Source organism: Pimephales promelas, chromosome 14, assembly GCF_988280905.1.
Source record: "Pimephales promelas chromosome 14, fPimPro1.hap1.1, whole genome shotgun sequence".
NCBI classification, from domain to species: Eukaryota; Metazoa; Chordata; class Actinopteri; order Cypriniformes; family Leuciscidae; genus Pimephales; species Pimephales promelas.
The window spans coordinates 13,345,852-13,372,433 of record NC_142782.1 but is presented as its reverse complement, the minus strand read 5'-3'; the positions used below and the strand labels follow the sequence as shown (position 1 = coordinate 13,372,433).

The following is a 26,582-nucleotide window of genomic DNA, read 5'->3' as shown; positions in this document are numbered from 1 at the left end:
ATAAATGACAACACAATATAAAATGACAAGTGAAATCAAAATGAAGAATTTTTATTTGGAGTGCATGTCAGAAAACTTACAAGACCATGTAAAATGTATAACTTGATTATTACAACAATAACAGAAAATATCTAAATTTAAAAGCAACCTTATTTTCAAGCACACCTTATCACAATTTTTAAGAAAGTCATAATGTTTGTGGGAAAAGACTTGAATTGATCCAGCAATGAGGAAGACAATGAGCGCTCAACCAGAGAGTAACTAACAGCTTTTGTTCAAATTAAAATTCCAAACTCCAGCTATCACTCTTGATGACCTGAAAATGTGATGTAGTAAAGATATCAACTATCATTTTAAGCCTTTTATTCATCTATATGTAAGTGTATATGTATATGGTGTTACATTTCGAGCAAGAAATATCAGGAAATATTAATTTTAAAGAAATTAATTTTTGATATATATATATATATATATATATATATGTCTGTGAATCTATTTATGAGAGACATAACGACACACAGTATTATTGTTTTAATTTCCACTATAGTGCCAATTGAAACAGACTTTATTTGCAGGGCCTGCTACACACTATACAATTTCTTTTCAAAGTTTGCTTCCATTTCAGGGATGTCAGTTGCAGTTGTTTCCTTTAATGAGGAAGAAAGTTCCAGCAGCGACTCCCAGCAGTCCCAGAGACAGACCCACTCCACAGAACACAGCTGGACCAACACTGGGTACAGCAACTTCCACGTCTAGGATACACACACACAACCATTTTGTTTATGTGCTTTTCAATAATGTAGAATTTTTTTTTTAGTGTTGCACTATTAATGGGATTTCATTTTAGGCTGATGTTCTCACATATCACATATAATTTATTTGTATATATAAACAACTGGAGAAAATAAATAATAGAAATCTATTAATCAAGTGATTCTAAACAAAACACACACTCACCCCATGTTTTGGTCTGAGGTTCTTCGAGAGATGTGTGGTTCACAGTGCAGCTGTAAATGTCTCCCTCCACAGGTGTGAACTTCAGAATGGAGAAGATGTTGTAAGTGCCGTCATCATTTGGGCGATACTGACTTAGACTGTCTTCTTTAAAAACCTCGTTGTTCTTAGTCCATGAGACTCTGACAGGAGGAGGGAAGAATCCAGTCACATGACAAATGAGGACGTTTTCAACATTCAGCTGCACATCATTCTTAGTATAGATGGAAGTCTGAGGTTTGTCTGTGAACACAGGGAAATACATTGATGCTGTTTTTATTTTAAAAATCTGAGACAGTTTTTTACACTGTTTTTACAGTCAACTTGAGAACATTATTACACTGATATATTCTTATAAATATAAACATATGTAATTAAATAGGGGTAATTCAAATGCATACCAACCCATTTTCTCTTGTGGATTTTTATAAGCCTTGATAGCGACATCTAAGTTTGCTAAGCAAATTTGAATCTGAGCTAAAGCTTGATCATAGAGTCCAGGGTAGGAAGAGTGCTCTACAAAGTCAGGAAGAGCATCTACTTCTACTCCTTTAACAAAGTCTGCATAGTTTGTTTCCTCTCCGTCTACTCCATACATATATTCTTTTTCGGTATTAGAGCATACTATTAAATTGAAATCTTCATGCACAACTGAAAAAGAAAAAAAAATCAGTATTAGCTCAATATAACAACACATTATTTTCAATCTAGACAGAATAATGTACATTAGAAAGGTCAATATAGGATTATTTGAATATGAGATGTATTCATTCGATTGCAAATGAGAACAAAATCATTTTTGTTTGTTAAATATGCCATAATTGTATGAGCTGTAGATTTTTCTGTCTCAGCCTTGTCTGATTACAGAATATAATACTATTATTATAAATTAAATATTAATGCAAAACAAACATTTTCAAGCCACAAGCATTTAAAGACTAGAACAGCCTTTTATTAATTATAATACATATCAGTATTCCTTGCATACAATTAAAGATGATGAAAATGTTAAGTGTTTTAAGTTGTTAAGTTTTTTTTAATGAATCCACTGACTTACCTTTATTCTCTGAGGAAACAAGAGCGACGAGCATGAACATAAACACGGAGAGCTCCATCTTTCTCAAAGCTAAATGGGACAAACACTACACAAACTCTATTTTGTTTAATGATAGTAGGTCTTTACTCCGCCTTATGGCTCATGTCACAGCCTTATAATCCCCTTAACCAATCAAAATCGTCCCTCACTCTGATATTCTTGTATCTTGGCAAAATATATATTTTTCCTGTTTTACATTTACAAGTTTTCTAAAATTAAGAGCAACCAGCAATCACATACAGTTTGCTGTATATGTATGACTTATACAATTGCAATCTTTTTGGTCTGTGTTGTATTTAGAAAACTGGTTTACATAATCTAGAAAATACTATAGTAAATATACAACAGTTCATACAAGTAATGTAGTCACACATGGATTACTTTTGAGGACAGGAACATTTTAAATAACCTTGTTTGTGCATGGTTGTGTGCATGAGAACTGAGACGAGACCTCAATATAAAATAAAAAGTGTCCAGGATATGTTTGAAACAATAAATTGCCTGAGTGTTAATGTGTATGTTAGCCCTGTGATGGACTGGCCATTAGTCTGAGAAGATGCATAGGCTTCAGCATCACTTTTACAATATGACAAGATGTCCGGAGAATGGATGGATGGACTAACATAAACTCTAAATACAATAGGTTTGTTTAGAGTAACCTCTATATGCATTTCAATCTTGAATATCATTTTAATCACCATAAATCACAGCAGGTAAAATAATCTAAATTAAAATCATTTTCTGGATGTGGTGCCTTTGTGTTTATACTTTTAAGATATAAGGTTTCAGGAAATGTGGCTTATCTACTGCAAAACCTTTATTTTGTTTATTTTTGGGGGGCAAAACTGTCTAAGCCGCTGCAACACTGAACACCTTTTAGATCCATTAGTCATTTTAATTTGGATCAATGGCCACTAGATGGCCTTTTGAGTATTTACCATGCATTACGGTCATTTCATTATGATTGTATAAGTCATATTGCTTTTCTGTTAATGTTTTTTTTTATAAAATGCACATGTTTGTTTGTTTGTTTGCTATACTTTTTTGCATTGCTTTTGCACCACTGTTTCAATTGGGAGATGATCAACCACAATATTTTTAGTGGTTTAAGAAAGGAATAAATCTTATGTTACCTGTTTAAGAGATATCCTATATCACATTAAAATGTCTCATTGTGACTGGTACAGTGGTGCTATACCCAAATCAACAAATTAAGCCATAATAAAGACTTTAAAAATTAGGAAAACCCTGAAGGGGTGGTGCGTTCTCTGAGGACAAGACTGCTAAATAACAAAAAAAAAACAGGCATGACATAATGGCAGCACTAACAGTAAGGCCAGAGCCTACACCTCAATGACCACTGCAGTAATGCAGGATTCCCAGCTGCAAAATTAAAATAAATTGTACCACAATTATTTAAAATTACAACTTGATCAGTAACAATTGCTTCATCCAGTTCTTAAATTGCCACCTGCATGCCACAAGCAAAGAGAAATTAATATCCCACTGGTAATTATGACTTTATGGTTTTGTTCATGTGCACTCAGCTCATAAATCTGATTGCTCAGACATGAATTAAATGCACAATCATTTTCATTATAAAATGGAGAGTTACAGTTTGCAGCTACTGACTGCTCAATGATTCAGAATAACAGCGATGAGACAAAACACCTGTTACCATATTCACTGTACAACTCTCATAGTGGAACAACATGTTTGTGGCATAGAAAAAAAAAAGAAAAATGCCAGGGACTATATCTTCTGGCAGAATCTCATGAAAAGTGTGTCTTTATATTATATATTTAAATATCAAACATTTCATTATAAATCACAAATATGTGTTCAGATGTTTTTTTGAGGATAATACAGTATAGCTCATAGCCATTCAAATAAATATTTCTTAAATCAGATTGTACTAACATTGGCCTTTTTATTCCAATTACAGCTCACACTTATTAAGCACTTGCACAAACGTCTTCAAAACACGTAACTGGTCAAAACAGATCTTTAGTTCCTTTTTCAAAAACCGAATCATTTCACATGCTGCAACATCATCTGTTTACAGGGTAAACTTGAAATGATAACCACACAAGATCTTTTAAAATGTTTCCATTATTTATAAAGTAGTTCAAACATTGTTTTTGTTGTTTTTAAAAATCCTAAATACATAAATTGAAAGTAATGTTCCTGTCATATATCCTAGAGTACCATGTGTATAGCAAATTTGATTCAAAGCATGCTAAGATGCTGAGTCTTTGTTTCTAAATACTTTTTTAACTAACATTATTTTCAGTGACATAAGAGTGTATCTCACATTCTTAATTTATTTACTTTGGTTAGTAGGCAAAACTGTGTTCAGGCACTGTTCATCAAACTATACATAATATTATAGTAATTCAATACCCCATATTACTGTAATTCATAACATTTTTTCAAGCAAAAACATAAACACATTTTTCTGCTGTTTTAATTTAAAACGTTTTATGTATTTACTCATTATGAGGAATTTGATGCATATGGAAGGATTTTGGTCAGCATATTACAAGCAATGACCAATCATACAGAATTCACTGCAGTGTCTTCGTAAAGTAAAGTGCCGTTTTTGGAATAGACCCCCATGGTGAACGTGATTTCACCAAAAGTTTTCCTGGATCCACATCCTTGTTGATCTGGGAACATTCCAGTCATTTGTGGATAGGATGTCAAGTTCATATAAATAATTTACGCAGAAATGAATATAGTAGGACTGCAACAAGTGTTATATTACTTAAGACAGCCAGTTAGAAAAAGTGAAATAAATGAATTAAATCTTAGAGTCTGTTTTTGACAGATTTTAGTGTATAGTAATTTTATAAAACTGTAGAGTTAGTAAACATAGCTAAATGAAATGCCTAGTTTAAAAAAGCTTTGTTAAAAATGATCCAGAAGCTAGTCATGTGTTAATATCATTGACATATAGCATGTGTTATGTTGTGTTAGTTTTAACCAAATAAATTGGTTTACACAAATACTAATTGTATTACAGTAAAGTCTATGATACTAAGTTTAGATGCTGAAAAAGCCTTTGATTCTGTTAGCTGGACCTATCTTTATAAGGTTGTCCGCAAATTTGGCTTTCATGAAGTTATAATTAGAAGTATAAAGGCACTTTATGATACACACCAACTGCAAAGACAAAGATGGTTATTTATCAAAGTAATTTACATTGGAAAGAGGCACAAGGCAAGGATGCCTATGGACCCCTCAATTATTTGCTCTCTATTTGGAACCCTTAGTACAAAGAATCAGACAGGATAAAAACAATCCAAGGCACCAAAAGAAGTGGAATACAAAATAGCCTGAGATGATATACTGATTTATCTTCTAACCAAATCTTTACCTCAACTCATGAAACAATTTCAGAATTCTGGCCCTCTCTCTTGATTTAAATTGATAAAACAGAAATAATTTCATATAATTATAATCCCCCTATAAATATTAAAAAAATACATATTAATTAAAATGGCATACAAAATATTTTAAATATTTAGATATCCTTTTTACTAAAAACAGAGAAAAATTAGAAAGAAAGAATTTTGATCTACTAACTGTAAAAATCAGAGAAGATTTAGCCAAATGGAATCTAATTTCCTTTTTTAGTTTTAGATCAAGGATTGAAGCAATTAAAATGAATGTATTACCAAAATATCTTTACCCACTCCAATGTCTACCTGTAGAAATTACCGGAAAACAATTCACAGAATAATGGGATAAAATACTTTCACATTTTATTTGGCAAGGGGAAAAGCCCAGAGTACGCTTTAAAACATTGCAGCTCCCAAAGGATAAAGGAGGTTGGGCTCTTCCCTTATTAAAAGATTATTATATAGCAGTGCAAATTAGGACAGTGGTATATTGGTATATTGACCCACATTATAATGCTCCTTGGAAGGATATGGAAATTTATACTACAAAGAATATTCTGATGTACAAACAATATTAGGCGATAATAATTTATATAGATAAGCTAGAACAAAGCTTACGTTAAATGTTTGGGCAACTGTGATTAAAAAAAATTGTTGGAATACACTTCAATTTTTAAATGGATTGCTTATGACTTAGACTTCACTCCAAATCAGTCTGATAACAGGTTTAAATTGTGGACATTAGGGAATAACTTATTTGTGCACAATCATTGAGAAAGGTGAAATTTTAAGCTTTCTGGTCAAAAGTTCCTCAAAATAGTTTAAAACAATATAAACTTATAGATTCCTTCTGATGTTAAGTATTAAAGGAAAGGTATTTACTAGAAAATTAAGATTTTTATAGGTACCTTCAGGTTCGAAGTTATTATGATAAAAAAATAAAAGGAAACATCAAAGACAATTTGAATCCACTATACACATCAGGTACATATAAGATAGTCTCTCGGATATACGAGATTAATAAATATGAAAACACACTCTACAAGTTACATCAAAGAGAAAATGTTGACGGAAAGTGGAATAATTTTTACTGATGAAGAGTGGTCAACTGTATGGAAATTTCAGTGGAAATCAACAAGGTCACTAAATTGCTGGAAACATTGTTAGATAATTTATAACACTGCAAACGGCCATATGCAGTAAAACACCCCAAAATGTTGGCGAAACTGTGGACGTAATGAAGCAAACCATTACCATATATTTTGGGAATGTCTACATATTCAAGAATATTGGAAATAAACACAGGATGCTCTTGAACATATTTTTAAAGGACACCTCTAGAATGCAAATTACTGTATTTTGGTTGTGTATGTACATAGATATAGTTGCAGCAGATAATAAATACCTGATGGGTGTGCTTTTGGCAGCCAGTAAGAAGGCAATCACACACAAATGGTTAAAACAAGAGAGACCAACATTAGATGACTGGATCGATGTAACCATTGAGATTTATATGATGGAAAAGATAACTTTTTTTTGTTAATTTGAAGAAAGATGTTTTTTCCGGAAAAATTGAAGAAATTGGTTGAATATGTAGCCTATCTGAAAGAAGGTTAGATTGTGTTGCTATACTTAGATGAAGATTAATATATAATGTATATGTTAATAATGTTTGCATTGGTAATAATAATTCTCATAAGTCATTAGAGATTATAATAAGTCATTTGAGGTTGTTAAGGATGGACTCTAACTAAGACATGTTTTCTCCATGATGTATTTAGTTAACCTTTTTTTCTTCTTTTTTGTGCCCTTACTTCTTTATTTATTTTTATTTTCTGTTGTAAAAGAGAAATATATTTTCTTTTCAAACCAACATTTGTAAAGACACTGTGATTGCATAGAGCATTGTATGTAACAATGAAATATACTATACGATTGTTCTCAAATGAATAATCAAAATAAATACAAAATAACAAAGAAATGTTATAAGGTTGTCATTTGTTGTATAAACTATAATAACTATGTGATAAGTGCTCAAAAAATAGGGAAGGATTGACAATCAATGTATACACTGTATGGTGACTGAAAAAAAATTATAGGCTACTGTTGCTACATCTCACCTGCATAAATAAAATGCTGTCATTTTGCTGAAGGTGTTGTGTAGCCAGCGGGTCCAGCTCGCATCTTGGGGTGAGGGAAGTTATTTTTATTTTATTGCCATTGCCTTCCTTCTGAAGGAGGAGTGGCTTGTAGCCCATGGCATGTAGCTTCTCAAGCTGCAAAGACATTTATTTGTAAAGGATAAAAAGCTGAGTGTAATTTAAGTTTGAGGCACTTGAAATTTGTTATAAGACCATGGCAAAAAAAAAAAAAAAAAAACCCTGCACAAAGTGCACATTATTACATGTCATATTACAGTATATTATGTTCCTGTGATCATGTTGACAGAATTTGAACGCACTTATGACCAGCAAAAGTATAAGTATGGTGTCAGACTCAAAAGTGATTTTTTTTTAATGAAAAATAAGCTCTGGCTTGAATTTGATGTTAGAATTAATATCAGCACTCAACGTTACCTTTGTGGTGGTTAAAAGTGGTTGCCAGCTTGGCAACTGGGCAATCATTAATGTTGAGCCCTGCAGATGTATAGATTTTTTTCATCCATCTTTCATATTTACCATCCAAATGAGATGAGGTTATGGGATCCTAACTCTACCCCAGACCTAAACCTAACCCTAAACCTGACCCGTCACCTAACTGACGTTAAAGGTAAAGCGTCAGTTGTATGACGGCCCGGGATCGCCATCTACCGACGTTTAAGGGGGCCCTAAAAAGGCGGATATTGACGTATGGTCAAAAGACGTCCCAAAACGTCAGTTATATGACTTTTTGGGAAGAGACTGTGTTGATACTGTAGTACAGTGCACTGCTGTAGACTGTACAATGAAAAAAATATGAAATTTGTTTTGAGATTTGTTTTGACATTCTCCCTGAGAACTATATGTTTTGAACAATGTGTTTTAAATTTTTTGGTGTATTGTTTACTGACTGCTTGATGGTGTATAGCATTTTGATCACTTTGTTTATGATTTGAGAGCAGTGTTTGAATTTGAGCACAGGTAAAACTGTTTTGAGGCGAAACTTTCATTTTGCAAGAGGAGTCAGAGGTTTTGTAAATAGTGCTTGAAGATGAGGTTTTGTGTTTAATGTTTTCAGAAAATGGAGCAAGGTTTCAGAAATTGTGTTTTAGCAATTGAGAAAAACAACACATTCTCATCATTTTCTCCCAAAAAGTCATATAACTGACGTCTTGGGACGTATTTTGACCATACGTCAATATCCACCTTTTTAGAGCCCCCTTAAACGTCGGTAGATGGCGATCCCGGGCCGTCATACAACTGACGCTTTACCTTTAACGTCGGTTAGGTGACGGGTTAGGTTTAGGGTTAGGTTTAGGTCTGGGGTAGAGTTAGAATCCCATAACCTCATCTACCGACGTTTAAGGGGGCCCTAAAAAGGCGAATATTGACGTATGGTCAAAAGACGTACCAAAACGTCAGTTATATGACTTTTTGGGATGAGACTGCGTTGAGAAAAAACTGTAATCACATACATACACATATAATTGTAAATACTGTGCAATTGTTAGGCTTTAGTCCTAACTCAATTTATGTTGTCTATTTTAATTTATGTTGTTGTAATTATGCTTTCATTCAAATAATTATCTTTCTTCTTATCACTCTCTAGCATATTCTTTTTCTGTACCTGTAACTGTCTGATTTGGCTGATGCTCAGTGGGCTCTCTTTCACTCTGAGCTGCCCCATCTTGAATGAAAGTATTAGACATTTAATTTAATATTATACAGCATACATAGAGTCTGACAACAGCAAATTTGGTGTTATTTACATCAGACCAGGTACAGTAATTTGATTAGACAAGGATTCTTCCAGTTAGCACTAGAAGACCAGGAGCAAAAGGAGCAGTGGCTCCACTGGGACACCCTGTACACGGCCCTGGTCCGAGGAGAGATTCACTGATCACTGCCTGCATCTCTACCAGTGATTTTAGTATGGGCTTCAAAGGCCATAACTAAATCCCTACGATTCTCTTTCTTATTAAAGGGACATTTCAACCACAAATAAATATTCTGTCATCATTTACTCAACCTCATGTTGTTCCAAACCTTTATGACTTCATTTCTTCAGTGGAACACAAAAGAGGATGTACTGAAAAATGATCAACAGTGCATGTTCCCAAGACCTCCATAGATTTTCTGGATTTATCTTTCTTTCCTGAAGCCATTCTTTTGTGGATTTTGATGTGAGTTTTGGATCATTGTCTTGCTGAAAAATGAAAGTTCTTTTTCTAGCAGACATCAGAAGGTTCTGTCCCAAAATCAACTGGTACTTCGAGCTACTCATGATTCCCTCCACCTTAACTAAAGCCAGTTCCAACTAAAGAAAAGCAGAAACATTTACTGATGTGTTGTTTTTGCACTAAACACAACTCTTACAATTTTGGCCAAAATCTTGGTCTCATCAGACACAATTTTCCACATGGTGTTGGCAGGCTGGATATTTATTTATTTATTTATTGTTGTGTTTTTTTAATGTTTAGCCGGGATCAGAATCTTCGTTTTTGATTTGTTTTGTCAGTAAAGGGTTGTGTCTTGCCATACTGCCCTAGACGAGAATACAAGAGATAGTTATCATATGTAGACAGCAAACAGTGCTTGGCTGTTGTGCCATTAAGCTACTTTCTTCACTTGTTGATGACTGTGATACATACAATATCTAATGCCATGAAACAAAAATGTATAGCCCTCGTCTGAGCAATAAATCTCTTTGTGGCCCATGGCTCTCGTAGTGCATGCACAAATCAGTCACTGTTTAAATTTAGCTCCAAGAGCAAAAGCTTATACATCAGAATCAGTTCCTTTAATTTTTCCAAAACAGGATCTGTCACCAAGACCTGGAGCGATGTGAAAAGTGCCAGATAAGTCTACAAACCACCCGTGTGGTTTACTGAGAACACAGACCGTATGTTAAAGTAATCTGCTGAATACTGTAAAATAATACTGTTAATGCAAGTTTTGACTTTATCAGTATGCATTTCATGGGGCAAGCATTCTTGTTGTCTTTTTTATTGTTGTAGTATATCAAACATCAAGCCTTTTTTTATAATAGTCAGAATGGCTAAAAAAATCCCCTCAAAATCCCCATGAAAAGCACCAATCATCTTAGTTAATTTCAGCTTCCACTGTAATATCATCTGTTGCTAGAGAAGAATGATTTTTGAATATCACTTCACTTGAAAAACTGTTCACTGCTGCCACCCTCTGTCTGCAAGAGCTTCTGCATTTCTAAATGCTTCAAAACAACTCTAAAGCACCACCTAGAGGATTTTCAGTTTGATTTTTAAAATTCTCAAAACCTAAACAAAACCTTCAAGCTTTCCTGAATAGAATTGGTGATATTGGTGATGTCCATTGTCTAATGCTTTTATATGCAATTACCATTACAGTATAGATTATCGTGTAGTATTTTGCATTTATTTACTTATTTTGATTTTTTTTAAATAATAAAATAATGCATGACAAACAGTATATTCTGGAAAATCTGAAAAAAAATCTGAAAAAAGGAAATTCTTGCTGCTTCAGAAAAGACTATGCATCCACAAAAAGGGGAAAAGCTATTAATAAATTCCTAAATATATTTCAGTTAATATTCATGAAAAACTGTATTACTTTTGATTTGACATGTTCCTGGTTCAACATTTTTTTGACTCTGCAACAACATTCCTGTCAGAAAAGTTTAGACCTAACCATATCCTCACTACCCATAAGTTATCCCTAAAATCAGCGGGAAATGGTTGATGAATAACACTGATGTAGAAGCACCTAACCCTTGTACGCCTAAACATGACAGAAACTGTAAACTTGTCCCTCAAATCTGATTGGTTGATTGGAATGTTGTTTCAGGATCAACAAATATGTTGATCCAGGATAATATTGTGAAATTACGTTTACTGACATGAAATATGAATATGATGTTTGATAATTTATGAAAAATTTGATGTCCTTCTTGATCCTTTTAAGTACAAAATTATATATATATATATATATATATATATATATATATATATATATATTATTCTGATATTTAAAAGCATGAAAAGAAAATTCAGGAAGGGAAGGCTGATGACATTTTTAACATAACTCTGTATTTTTCTGAAAGAAGAATGTCATATATACCTTGGCTTGAGGTAAATCATGGGTTTATTTTCATTTTTGGGTGAACTATCCCTTTAAGACCCTCCTAAAGAAACGGATAACTACAAGTTTCTGATCAAATTTTCCCAATCTGGTTTATTCAGTAAACAGTGCTGCATCACAACAATAATACAGTAATGGTTTGAATCTCAGTCCTATAGTTTGTTTTAGAGGTATACCTATCTAATAGTGTGCATGCAGAAAAAATCAGATTTGAGTAATCAATAATGATGACCAGAATTGTACAGTAATTTTGTTTATGATTTACATACAGCTTATGCTTGCAAATAAGTTCCTCAAAATGATCAATATCATACTGCATCTGTGAATTTTAGTATTGTTGTAAACGTTACACATATAGTGGACAAAACAAAAAATGTCAATACAATTTTGGTCATTGGTAAGTTTGGTCTCATTTTAAAGAAGACCCTTGGTAGATTATTGTTGAAGTAAAGGAAGTAAAAGTTATAAAGGTTTAAGTTTATAAAAATGATTTATGAACATAATTGTATACAAAATTTATATATTTTTTGTGAAACATGATGTGAAAAATGTGAAACATATACAATCAAAGCCATATTTTTATTTATTTTTTATTTATTTTATTTTTTTCATTTATTTTTTCAAACATAAAAAACACAATCTGACATCCATACCAAAACTTACAGCTGCATAATTTATCCAATTGACTGTATAATATGCAGAAGTAGAGAACAGGAATAAAACATTTTAGTGATTTGCTTTATTGGCCAAATGGCAAAATAATGGGGGAATTTTTGTCCTCAAGGTCCTGAATGGAACTATTTTGTGTATAGCCTAGTGCAAAATAGATTTATTAAAGGAAATTGTGGTGACAGTAAATTCCAATAAAAATACACACCTTTGCAAAAATGTATGCAGTTGACATTAACACATGCAAAATGATCCAAAAAAAAATGTCTGTTAGGTCGCACAAGGGTTTAACTATACACTAAAAAAAGTTGCTGCCATAAATGTTTAAGTACAAACAATATGGATCTTTAAGTCATTTCAACTTAAATTACAATAAAATTACTTTTAAAAATGAGTTGAATCTTGAAAGTTAAAAATAAATTGCAAATTGCTTAACTTGTTTTGATGAGTTAAAGCAATGTAAAAACATATGTTGTCTTAACTTATTGATCATATCATTTTTTACAGAGTGGAGGAGAAGTAACCACTAGGGGGCCTCGGCAAACTTCCAAGAGAGAACTAATTCACCTTATAAGTGTTTAAAATTAGTTATATTAACATAATCTTAATTAATATTCTAAAAGAAAACACGAATAATAATGACGTAAAACTTTAAACTAACATCATGCTATTCTATTTATTAGTACCAGAGGTAGGCCTATAATAGATTTTGTAGGCCCATTGAATGTCTGTATATTTTACTGTAATTATTGCATGTCAATCATAAACATAATTAGTGTGAAATACTGTTCACTATTATTTGTTATGCTTATATTAAACAAGGCCTTACCTCAGATTTTCAGCTCTCTATAATATATAAAATATAACATATAATGCTCCCACAGAGGACTTATATCCCACAGCGGAGATATTCAACATTCATTTTAAATTGCACTTTCTTGCCCCCATGCAAACCTGAAATGTTCTACTCCGAAAAAAATTCCTTTAGGACTAGACTTTCCTATAATAAATTGGAATTAAAAGTAAATCCTTGAGTGATCTTGATCATTACATTTGGATATATGAACAAGGAACTGATATTTGTCATATGCATTAACTGTGTTGCATTTTATTGCAATGCATTATTTTGTTCCTTTTCATTCTTTTCTAGACTTTTTCTTTATTCTAGACTTTTTATAAGGAAAGAAAATGTATAAAGTTCTGTATCTTTAGGTTTCTTTCTCTTAATCATGTCTACATAAGCACTTAGAATTACCGTTAGGCCTATAGTATACAATTTTCCATTTATTTCGGTTGTTAAATTTTGTACAGTAACAGTCAAGCTTTATATTTTTCATCCGTTTTATTCAGGAATATTTATCAAGTAATGCTGAAACTCATTCAGTTTAATGAAAAGATAGTCTAACACTGTCATAATTTGTTTAAATATTTTCATTAAAAAATGTTTTTCTCTAAATTATTTAATAAAGAAAAAAAAGGTTTTGCTCCAGAAGAGAGTTTGAAAAAATTATGTCTCTTAAAATATATAATGTTTGTGATTAAACATGTTGTTTACTTGTTTTAAAATACACTAATTGCATTAAAGCATTAGGCCTAAAGCACGAAATTATAGGCCTGTAGCCTAATGGTCTTTTTTTTTTTTGGAACTAAAAAAAAAAAATAGTTTTAGCACAATATATATACTGTATATGTATATATATATATATATATATATATATATATATATATATGTATATATATATATATATATATATATATATAATGAATGGTAATTAGAATGACCACCAAAGAATTCAGAAGAAATATGACTTTCCAACAATAGTAAATGGATAAATATTTCATTATTAGTAATAGCATAATGTATGTTAGGTAAAGGGATGTTTTATACAAAACATTATACGTTAATGAGGTGCTGCACCTTTAAGAGCGGAAACAGCTCCTGTTCGCTCCTCCACCCTCTCCTCTGTTCAATGACGCTTTACAACATCGCTTTCATCAAACACGACACGAATGAACGCAATAATCAACTACAGGTAAAAAGCCATAGCCTAACTTACTCTTTTTCATGAATTTGCATGAAAATGTTTTAATGCTAAGATTTGTCGTTAATGTGAAACATAGTGGGGCAGTTTCTCACCTGTCTTCTCGACGATGCTCATCAGCACATTGTGTCTACAGGCTATTAGCGATAAGGGAGGTTGAAAACAGACAGCTGGCATAGTTCAATCAAACGATTACAGCGCCGAGAAAATATCGTTGGTTATTAAATGTGAGCTTATTTGAGCTCTATCACTACCGACTCAAATGTATGTTGAGAGTTATATATTATTCGTGCTGCGTTCTATGGAGTAAGGTGGTGCATCGACATTTAGCTTGTATTTCATATTGTTTTATAAGTAAAGTGAGTTGTAAATTCACTGTACAATGGAGATTTTCAGATAAGGATGACATGTATGACGTCATCCAGGGCTCGCTCCAGCAGTGAGTCTAGAGAAGCAGCGGATATGATGTGATGTGAACGGCCCGGGAACCACCATCTGTCATCCACAGCATCATCTGTGTGGCCTGGTTATCTCCACATAACTGCTGATTATGATTCATTAATTTAATCAAAATGTAGAGGTTTTATTTAGCATTAAACACTATTAAACGTTTATGTTGCTTGTTCCAAATATATTTTGCCACGTTATATTATTGATAGCTGAAATTAGTAGATCAGTTTCCTTTTAGGAATTCTTTCTTTACCTTATCTATGGCTGTGTTTTTTGACTGCCTGCAAAATGTATTGTCACTAACTTTATACATGGGGTCTATTATATACATTGTGGCATAAAAACAAATGTTACGGCGCAATTATAGTTTAAAGAATTAGTCTACCAAGCTCCTGTATTGCCTACTTATTGACACCAGGGGAAAGGAAGCCCACCTATTAAAATGATGTACCATGATTTGTTGTGTTGTCCCTGTGTCTGTGTGTAAATAATGCACAACATTTCATAACACAATAAATGCATATATTGAATAATTGACTGGTTTCAATGTTATATTACACAGCTCTCTGCTATGTAGCCTACTATCATAGTAGATTTGTATGTAATATAATTTACTGGAAGTTGCTGGATGTAAATTCTTCTCATATTCTCGTAAATTTTCATATTTAATCAATGGTTTCAGAGCTGCATTTAATTTTTCGTTTGTTCATCTGCAACCACTTAACATTAGACATACATTAACAACTGAGACAGTCAATATGTACATATCTGATAAATACAGGTCTATAAAATCACAGTCCCATCACAGACAGCACTAGAATAGAATGTTATGAAATATATAAAATATCCAATTAAAAAAGATTTTATCCACATTTTAAATATATATATATTTGGCCTAAACAATCATTAATTTCTGACTTTGATTTTCAATATACTATATTTATTTTCATTTCAGGTTTATAAGGCCTGTTGGACTCTGAAAACTATGGACCAGGTGTGACCTTGGTGTATTTCATATCATCTCTTTTACCAACTCTTCGTTCTCTATCAAGATGGCATCATGTGTTTCTGGATGCTCTTCAGTGATGAGGTTCTGTCAGAAGCTCAACAGGCTAAAGACGCTGGAGGATGACGTAATGGCAACATCACTGAAACGTTGTCTTTCCACAGTGGACCTCGCTCTGCTTGGTGTCGGTGGAATGGTGGGTTCAGGCCTGTATGTTCTCACAGGAACCGTAGCTAAAGACACTGCAGGACCAGCTGTCGTGGTGTCGTTCCTCATCGCAGGAGTGGCGTCTCTCATGGCAGCGCTGTGCTATGCTGAGTTTGGCGCCCGTGTACCAAAGACAGGCTCCGCCTACATGTTTACTTACGTTTCTGTTGGGGAAATCTGGGCGTTCCTGATTGGTTGGAATGTCATTTTGGAGTATATGATTGGCGGAGCTGCGGTAGCTCGTGCGTGGAGTGGCTATCTAGACTCAATTTTCAATCACCGCATCCAGAACTTCACTGAAAGTCATGTGATGCGTTGGGACGTTCCCTTCATTACTCATTACCCAGACCTCTTAGCGGCCTCCATCCTCCTAGTGGCTTCATTTTTCATCTCATTTGGTGTTCGTGTCTCATCTTGGCTCAACCACATCTTTTCGGCCATCAGTATGGTAGTCATTGCCTTTATTTTGGTGTTTGGCTTTGTATTGGCCGACCCAGTCAACTGGAGCGCTCGGGAGGGAGGCTTTGCCCCGTTTGGATTTTCGGGTATTATGGCAGGAACCGCAACATGCTTCTATGCATTTGTTGGCTTTGACGTGATAGCGGCTTCCAGTGAAGAAGCCAGTAATCCTCAGAAGGCTATTCCCATAGCGACAGCCATCTCATTGGGCCTGGCCGCCACAGCGTACGTCCTAGTGTCCACAGTTCTTACATTGATGGTTCCATGGCATACACTCGACCCAAACTCCGCTCTGTCAGATGCATTCTTCAGACGGGGATACAGCTGGGCCGGGTTCATCGTGGCTGTGGGTTCCATCTGTGGTGAGTATGAGTTAGTAGTGGTTGACATATAGGATTTTCAACAGCCAGTGTTGATATAGTGAGCAGGGTGGTTGATTTAATATAAATATAGGTTACACAATTAAATGACAACAAAAGATGTACAAATAATAATTTAACAACCACTTATTTAACGCAATAATTATTCATTCACAAAAAAATGTTTAGGTAATAGGCCAACCATATGAGCAAATTATTCAGTCTATTTTTTTTTTTTTTTTTTTTTGAGGCAACATCACTTTTCTGATGCGCTTTAAGTAATTTATTCAATAAATATGTTTCCATCCTGGTTTGTTCGCATATAGCCTTACCGATTTAAAAAGATGATTGCCTCCAGTGAACGTCTTTTAAACATGTACATAGTTTTTATGGCCTTATATATTATAAATTAATACTTTTATAGAGCTAGGATGCATTTAAATAATCAAAAGTGGAAGTAAGACCTTTATATTGTGTTACCAAAAATGTCTAATTCAAGTAAATGCTGTTCTTTTGAACTTTCTATTAATCAAGGCATCAAATTAAAACAAAAATATTAAGCAGCACAATAATTATAATAATAATAAATTATACTTGAGCACCAAATAAACATATAAATTGGATTTCTGAAGAATTATGTGACTGAAGACTGGAGTAATGGTGCTGAAAATTCAGCTTTGCAGTCAATAAACAGTCTTCCAGTTTAAAATATATAATTGACTTAGAAAACAGTTCTTTTAAATTGTAATAATATTTCACAATATTAATGTTTTTACTGTCTTTTTAGATCAAATAAATGGAGCCTTCGAGAGTGGAAGAGACTTTCTAAAACATAAAAATCTTACTGACCTCAAACCTATGAACGTTAGTGTGTGTAGAACTGAGAGATCCTTCGTGTATGTAGAGATCCATATTGATGTTCATATGGTCACATTGATGTTAAAGATTTTTTCTTAGAAGACATGGCTGAACTTTACAGCGGTAATTGTTATGTTCATATGCTGTTTCCTATCTTGTCTAAGTTAAACAATCTAATCTCTTTCATCTAGCCATGAACACTGTGTTGCTCAGCAACCTCTTCTCTCTCCCGCGGATTGTGTATGCCATGGCGGAGGATGGCCTCTTCTTCTCTGTCTTTTCTCGTGTCAACCCTGTAACCAAAGTCCCGGTGATCGCCATTCTCGTTTTTGGCAGCCTTATGGCATTTCTTGCCCTCATCTTTGATCTAGAAGCACTGGTCCAGTTCCTCTCTATTGGCACTCTGCTTGCTTACACTTTTGTAGCGGCCAGCATCATAGTGCTCCGCTACCAACAGGATAAATGTAGCTCAGGAGGAAGTGGAATCAAGAGAGCTGCTTCATCCACACCTTCACTGAACCAGTCAGGGCAGCAGGTGGATCCATCTGTGGCAGTCAACGAGACCCAGACCTTTGCACAGGACAGCGGAGAGCCGAAGGAGTACGAGTCGTTCTCTGATAAACTTCAGCTGGTGGAGAGGCAGAAGGCGGTGAAGGAGAGACGCGCTGCTGGGACACTGAAGGCTTGCTGGGAACCGTATCTGGGCCGTATACTGGGCGACTGTGAGCCGGGGGAGGTGGTGGCGTTCTCTGTGCTGGCTCTGATGGTCAGTGCTGTCTCTTTAAGTGCTGTGTTGGTGTTTGGGAGTAACCAGCTGGATCTGCCTGTGTGGAGCTTTACCCTTCTGCTGGTCATCTTCAGTCTGGTCTTCCTGCTCAGTCTGGCTCTCATCTGGGTCCATGAACAGCAGCCCAATAACAAGACCTTTCAGGTGAGTTACACAAACTGCAGTGATGAGGTGAATAGACCTGGTAAGACAAAACCACAGATATTATACAGGTAAAGGGTAGTTTACAAAAAAAAAATCATGTCGTCCAAAGACCATAAGACTTTTATTCATCTTTAGAACACAAATTAAATAATTATGAATAAATTGTGAGAGATTTCTGTTCCTCCATTGAATGTCTGTTCTGCCAAAACTGATGTCCAACAAGTTCATAAAGAGAGAATTTAATTTAGGATTTTATTCACATATTGATCTGCAAAAATACATAAAGCATTCTCTTTATGAACATTATGAACTAAGTTTTGGGTGATTAGACTTTTCATGGAGAGACAGAAATTTCTCAGAATTAAAAAAAAAAAGTCTTTGGGGTTGGAACGAAAGAGAGTGAGTAATTGATGATAGAATTTTACTTTGGGTTGAAATATCACTTTTATAAACAGTGGGAAATAATGTATTGTATGTTACATGTAATTAGTTGATTAGTAGTTGAATTATTAGTTGATTATTAGTTGAATTAGTAGTTCTAATATTTGTCCTGTGCAAGCATAAATCATGATATGTTACAATTGTTTATACTGTACGATTGTGGTCATAAGTTTATATACACCTTGCAGAATCTACAAAATGTTAAAGGGATACTCCACTTTTTTGGGAAATAGGCTCATTTTACAACTCCTTCAGGGTTAAACGTTTGAGTTTTACCGTTTTTTAATCCATTCAGCCGATTTTCTGATATTTTGAAGAATATCAGTGACCAGACAGTTTCTGGTCTCATTGACTTCCATAGTAGGAAAAAAATATACTATGAAAGTCAATGAGACCAGAAACCGTCTGGTTACTGATATTCTTCTAAGTTCTAAATATCAGAAAATCGTCTGGATGGATTCGAAAATGGTAAAACTCGACTGTTTAACTCTGGGGGAGTTGTAAAATGAGCCTATTTCCAAAAAAGTGGAGTATCCCTTTAACTGACTGAGCTTTTGAACTCAAATGTGTAAAAAATGACAACCTATAAGTGCTAAGAGCATTTAGGAGTGAACTGAGTATACTGATATCATCAGTATCCTGAGGATCACTGAAATCATGCAAAAATTGTTTCAGCCTAAAGATGTAAATACATTTCAGCATTGTTTAATATAAATGTAAATTAGATGAGTTAAAAAATTACTTTGTTTTTTAGGAACTGAATTGGCTGCAACAAACTGAATAAATACATTAAATTACTCTAAACTATCTAAAACCTAAACCATAACATGTAAAAACAACAAAAATATGTTTGAATGCTAGGAACCACGTGATGATGCATTCATGTAGGATGTATGTAAAATAATTTCTGAATAGTTTTTTTGAACCATTTGATTTAAACAAACCGTTCAAACCAACTGAGATTGAGTCATAGAAATGAGTCAGACTTTGCATCACTAGTATGTGTTTCATCATTCAGGTTCCTCTGGTGCCATTTATTCCTGGCCTCAGCATCCTCCTGAATGTATTTCTCATGTTGAAGTTAAGTCCGCTCACCTGGATCCGTTTCACCATATGGCTCGCAGCAGGTACCAGTTCATCACTTTTCATAAACATAAACATCATTTTAGTAATTACTGTATTAAAGCCACACCGTGGAACTCTTCAACCTTTATAATATATTACCAAAACCCATTGAGATGGTAGATCGACTTACAATAGGTTGAATGACGCGTCTGCCGTCTCCTGAAGGTGTCTGTATCACTTTAACTTGCACTTTGTAACTTCGAGTTTCGGGTAGGAACCCGAGCACAAAAAGAACTACAAAATTCGACCGCTTTACGGCATACGTCACTTCCCCCACCACCCACAACTTCCTCAGATTCTAACGTTAGTGCTCAACTCGCGTTTGATTGCCGTCCGTATGTTTTCGTCATGCCGAACAACAGCTACAAGGAAGAAGGCAACGGTTTTATCAGAGGAAACTAAAAAAGAAATGGGGAGAGTGACAAATTAAAAGCCAGGATGAGGATTAATATATTGGTCCAGCTTTCACTTCGTTCTCTGGCGTGAGCTAAAGGAGGAGGAGTGCTCGACCGATGCGGACGCTTGCCTGCACACAAATGCCGTTTCTAAGGTAACCCAGATAAATTCATATAAGCAGTGTAGTATTTTCTAGTATTCCGGCCACAGCCGATGGTGTTATGAGTGTAATAAAATGCCCACAGCCCAGTGTTCATTTCTACAAACACAGCCCGCCTCAGTGCAGGGCTCGCACTAATAAAATCGGCTCTTGTCAACGTGAACGTGCCCCCGACTCAGTAGTACCCACAAACACTAACATTACATAACACATGTCCCACGGTTTCTGTAAAAATAAACCAACACACATAACGTTACAGTCAGCTCTGGCCGACGGTGTTTTCAGTGCAGTGAATGTGTCTGCGCTGTCCCGCGCCCACATTCACTCACAGACATAATAATCTCCACGGGGATCACCTGACTCGCTCTCTCAGCCGACTGCTATAAGGGAATCAAGCGCGGCAAGGCTGCCCGGCCCGCCTCATACACTGCAAGCACCATAGACAGTAAAAGCACAAGCACACACAATCTAAAGACACGGGAGGCTGACCGGTTGACTGTTGACTTTAATTTGCGACAGTGCTGCGGAGCTTGTGGCCTCTAGGGACGTTGGACGTGAAAATTACATGTCGAGCACCATCTAGTGGCCAAAAAGTTCCGCAGTGTGGCTTTAAAGTAAAGCAGCAAATGAGGTTGAATACATACACTTTATGAATCGACCATTTCAGCATTTTCAGAATAGCATTATCTCATTAAATAAAAAAAAATACTGAAAACAATGAACATATCGCTGTCTTGAGGTGATAGGTTACCCAAAAATTTATATCTACTCTCATATTGCTCCATTCTGTAATTATTTTTTTTTTGTGTAACACCAAAGGGATGTTCAGCTGAGTGTTTAACCTACTTTTTTCTTATCATCAAAGAGAATGGCAGCCATTACAAGCCGCATTTCCATTACAGATTTGTGCAAAACTCTTGCGATATATAAATGTTGATTAAAAAATATTGAGAAATGACAGCGTTTCCATCGCGGTAAATCATAAAATAAAATAAAAACATTTTGCAGCTTTGTGAAATATATATATTTTTGCCTGAAAACCCACCTCATGTTAGAGTAAAAACCTTTTTTGCGATTATATATGAATCTTTGCGAAATTGATGTGTTTCCATTGGGCATATTTTCAATTCAAGCTCCAAAAAGACAAAAACGTTTTTTTAAACCCGTTCAATAGCTTTGTGTAAGGAACATAATGAATTATAAATTGTTAGAGAGTAAATTTGGTAATTTGGAGAGTAAATGTTGACAGAAAACACATTTTGAGTGAACTGTCCCTTTAAAATATTTTCTCACACTGACATTTTGTTTGGAAATTGCTTGTTGCTAATAGCCTCCAGTTCAAACTATAAAAATGTACTGTTACCCTGACAGTGAATAAAAACACCATCTTGTTTTAATGAGAAATAAATTGTAAATGCCATTTCGGTAACACTTTAGAATACTGTATCTTACTTACTGCAGAATTAATAAGGAATTAATGACGAACTAATAGGTAATTCTTCATTAACTACTTCTTCACTACTGTTAAATACTAAGGAAGATGTGTTAACTAATTAGTATGTAATATAATTTTATGATTGTGTTAAGTATCAGTTAGTTAATCAATAACTAATGAATTCTGTCACCTCCCGAAGAACTACTACTAATTATCTACTAATTAAGGTTCAAGAAAAATGACTAAGAAGTAACTACTGAACAGTCACACAAAACTAACCTCAGATGAGTTTTATATATATACAGTACTGTGTGTGTCTGTTTTCCTCAGCATAGAATGCCACTGAGTAAATTCATGTATTTGAGGCAACGACTGAGGGAAACTGAAAATATAGGGAACTTATTAGTAATTAATAAATAAGTATCAAATAATTCTGCAGGAATTACTTAGAAGCTGGAACAGTATTCTAAAGTGAAAATATAGGGAACCCATTAGTAATTAATAAAGAATTATCAAATAATTATCTAGGAATTAGGCTACTTATAATCTGAAACAGTCTTCTAAAGTAAAAATATAAGGAACTTATTAGTAATTAATAAATAACTTTTAAATAGTTCTTCAGGAATTACTTAGAACCTGGAACAGTTTTCTAAAGTGAAAATACAGGGAACCCATAGAAATTAATAAAGAATTATCAAATAATTATCTAGGAATTAGGCTACTTATAACCTGAAACAGTCTTCTAAAGTAAAAATATAAGGAACTTATTAGTAATGAATAAATAATCATTAGATAGTCCTTCAGGAATTACTTAGAACCTGAAACAGTATTCTAAAGTGACAATATAGGGAACCCATTAGTAATTAATAAAGAATTACCACATACTTCTGACTCAAATCAAACGTAAACCTTACTGTAAACTTACTAAAACCTTATAATAATAAGGTGTAATATACATGATATGTTTTTGCTTATTTGCAGATCATAGCCTATAGGTAAATGTCTGCACTTATCTTTCTTATTAGTGCTGAAGAATGACAAACTGACTACTGTGTATGACTGTTAATTAGTAGTTACTTCATAGTTATTTTTCTTGAACCTTAATTAATAGATAATTAATAGTAGTTCTTCAGGAGGTATGACAGAATTCATTAGCTATTGATTAACTAACTGATACTTAACACAATCATAAAATTATATTACATACTGATTAGTTAACACAACTTCCTTAGTAGTTAACAGTAGTGACTTAAGTGTTAATAAAGAATTACCTATTAGTTCTTCATTAATTCCTTATTAGTTATGCAGTAAGTAAGATACAGTATTCTAAAGTGTTACCGCCATTTCTATAGACTTGTTTTGTTAGTTTATTAATCAAAGCTAATCGCTAAATGGCTGCTGCTTCGCCATGTGCAAACTCTTAAAGAGACAAGGCAACTATTGTCTTTAGTGTCTCGGCATTTAGTCCAAACGTGATTATCTTCAGCTCAGCACTGCTCAAAACCATTTAAACTGTTAAACCAGCCTGGTCACATAATCAAATTTGTCCTCTTGCTCTGCCACAGGTCTTCTGGTGTATTTCGGGTACGGCGTCTGGCACAGTAAGGAGGGTTTACGGGAACAGCAGGGGCAGGAAGTGGCAGCGCGTTACGTGGTCCTTCCCAGCGGCAGCCTTGTGGAGACAGTGCAGAACGTCCAGCCTGAAGGACACAATCACAACACACACACACCAACCCTCGACAATCCACCTGCCAGCAGATGATCTGATCATGCTGAGGTGTGTTTACAGTACACCTGCATGCCTGTTGTATTACTCTTGCTTTCTTTCTCTTGTGTTTCACTTCTGTTTACTCATCATGTCAAGATACTGTTCATCAACTAAATGGGTTAAAGGAATGTTTTTGGTTCAATAGAAGTAATGTTTATCACCACAAAAAATACATATTTTGACTCATACCTCATACCTTTGTCAGCATCCTAATCATAACTGGGGGCCATTTCCTTTCTCTCTTACATATCATATCCACTGTGTTATGCTACTATGCTGGCTTGTATGTAAATTATATATGAGAATAAGCGAAGTGCACCATAATTCTGTGGCCCAACCGGATTCATTGTCTCCATTGTCTTTATATGGTGTTTATATAGAGCCGAGTGGATCCGCATTGCTGCTCTGTGAAATCTGAAACCTTTAAGACAGACTACTGTTTATCATTCAAACACTGATGTAAGTTGTTGCTTGAACATATTCTGAGGAAACTTTATTTATTTGTGTAGTCCAAACACTGAAATGCACAGGTATGATGGTACATAATTTATAATGCAAGAATCTGTGACTGTTGAAAGGTAATTTGGAGTGTAATTACTGGCAGATACCTGATATTTTTATGGTTTCTGCAGACCTGTGGGAAATACTGACAATCACTGGTTGGTAGACAGAAAATATAGGGTCTGTTTAAAGGTCTGAGTGTCTTAGCAAATGCTGTTAAGGGATCATGTGGATGTACTCAAATCTATCTCCCTTCCCCCAATATATCCCACACACACTCACTCTGATGGTCATAAATTGAATTTAACAGAAGGTAGGAGGAACCAGCAATTGATAATATGAATATACTTAAACATTACTATATTTAAACTTCCATTATGTTTGGGTCACGAACACACTCCTTAAACACACACTAACCCCTGTGGGCTTTATTCCAACCCTTTTCTCTTTGTTTTGTTTTCCACCACTTATCTGCACCTCATGAATATTTATTTATAATACAGAATAAATGTATTTTTATTTATTTTTCAGTGTATACTCAAACCAAAATCATGTTTTAATAATGTTCACTATTCATGATGTTTAAGTGAATTGACTTTTTCTGTTTTTCATGTGTATGTTTGTTTGATAACCTAGAATGAACTGTTCCTGAGTGATCGTGTTTCATTTGTGTCCACTGACACGCCTCACTTGCAAACACACTTACCCAGCATTCACTAATCCTTATTCCCACACTCAGATTTGCACATCTCATGTGACGTGTACACACACACACACACACACACACACACTAAACTGCCCTTATTCTCACACACACTCAAACAGTGTGATGTGACTGAGCTGGGACATTTATTTGGCATTGCTACCTTGGAACTGACTGGTTGTTTTAGCTTCTGGACATTTTTGCCCAGATCTATTAATTTATTGAAAATATACATTTCATACATATAAATACTTGAATACACCTATTTTATACTTAACATGTTTCTAATATAAAACAAATTAATGATTGGGTGAAACAACTATCCTGATTTCAGAATGAAGAAGAAAAAAAAACTAATTAAAAGGATGAAGTTCTTGGAAATAAATAATATTTTATTCTATTATTTCATTGAAAAATAAACAAGTTTTTTTTTAAATACTATAAATATTTGAAAAACTATTTGAGAAGTGTTAATTTCTAAGAACATGACGCATGCATTTTAGTGTGTGTTCACTCTTTTTGGACCAAAAAAAAAAGATCAATTTACTCTTTAGTGTGTACACTCACCAAACCTAAAGATACAAAAGAAAGGTCATGAGGATAAGGTCAAAACCTGATTGGACAGCATTTATGCTTTATATTTTGCATCAGATCTTGCTGATCTTTTAGTTTGTTTATCTTTGGTCTGTGTTGTGTTCATATTTCAGTCGACCGGCACCAGAGTTTGTTTGGAAGTAGATCGCTTTTTTGGTGTGCACCAAGTTTTAGAAGGCAGCGCTCACACTTAAAGGGATACTCCACTTTTTTTGGAAATAGGCTCATTTTACAACTCCCTCAGAGTTAAAGAGTTGAGTTTTACCGTTTTTAAATCAATTCAGCCGATTTTCTGATATTTAGAAGAATATCTGTAACCGGACAGTTTCTGGTCTCATTGACTACCTATATATTTTTTGAAGTCAATGAGACCAGAAATGGTCTGGTGGTTACTGATATTCTTCTAAATATCAGAAAATCGGCTGAATTGATTCAAAAACGGTAAAACTCAACTGTTTAACTCTGGGGAAGTTGTAAAATGAGCCTATATTTCCAAAAAAAAGTGGAGTTTTGACCCAGCTTCATGTGTGTATTAGAAATCGAGCTTTACATTTTATGTTGACCATGAAGATGAAGTCATTTTTATGTTAGAATAGAAAAGAATACTCAAAATGATTTTGTCAAACTTACAAACACATACACAGTTTTGAGAATGACTGGCATCCCATCACCAGTGTGCCCTTCAGAACACTTCACCTTGAGTTTCTCAA

At 34.3% G+C, this 26,582-nt stretch overlaps 2 protein-coding genes across 3 annotated transcripts; one reads left to right on the top strand and one right to left on the bottom strand.

The window, feature by feature from the left end:
* Window positions 1-30: 30 nt before the first annotated feature.
* Window positions 31-2,155, bottom strand: LOC120479504 (H-2 class II histocompatibility antigen, E-U alpha chain). Its single transcript, XM_039672061.2, has 4 exons — window positions 2,051-2,155; window positions 1,399-1,644; window positions 958-1,236; window positions 31-752 (listed from the first exon to the last, which is right to left on the bottom strand). Exons 1-4 carry the CDS (start codon window positions 2,106-2,108, stop codon window positions 631-633), a joined length of 705 nt encoding a protein of 234 aa, XP_039527995.2. The 5' UTR covers window positions 2,109-2,155; the 3' UTR covers window positions 31-630.
* Window positions 2,156-14,371: 12,216 nt separating this feature from the next.
* Window positions 14,372-26,301, top strand: slc7a4 (solute carrier family 7 member 4). Of its 2 annotated transcripts, none has more exons than XM_089119444.1 (5): window positions 14,372-14,470; window positions 15,982-16,963; window positions 18,010-18,749; window positions 20,209-20,317; window positions 23,872-26,301. In XM_089119444.1, exons 1-5 carry the CDS (start codon window positions 14,408-14,410, stop codon window positions 24,066-24,068), a joined length of 2,091 nt encoding a protein of 696 aa, XP_088975570.1. In that variant the 5' UTR covers window positions 14,372-14,407; the 3' UTR covers window positions 24,069-26,301. The 2 variants fall into 2 exon arrangements, with proteins under 2 accessions (XP_088975570.1, XP_039528306.2); XM_039672372.2 differs by having other exon boundaries at window positions 14,382-14,470; window positions 15,885-16,963.
* Window positions 26,302-26,582: the final 281 nt, after the last annotated feature.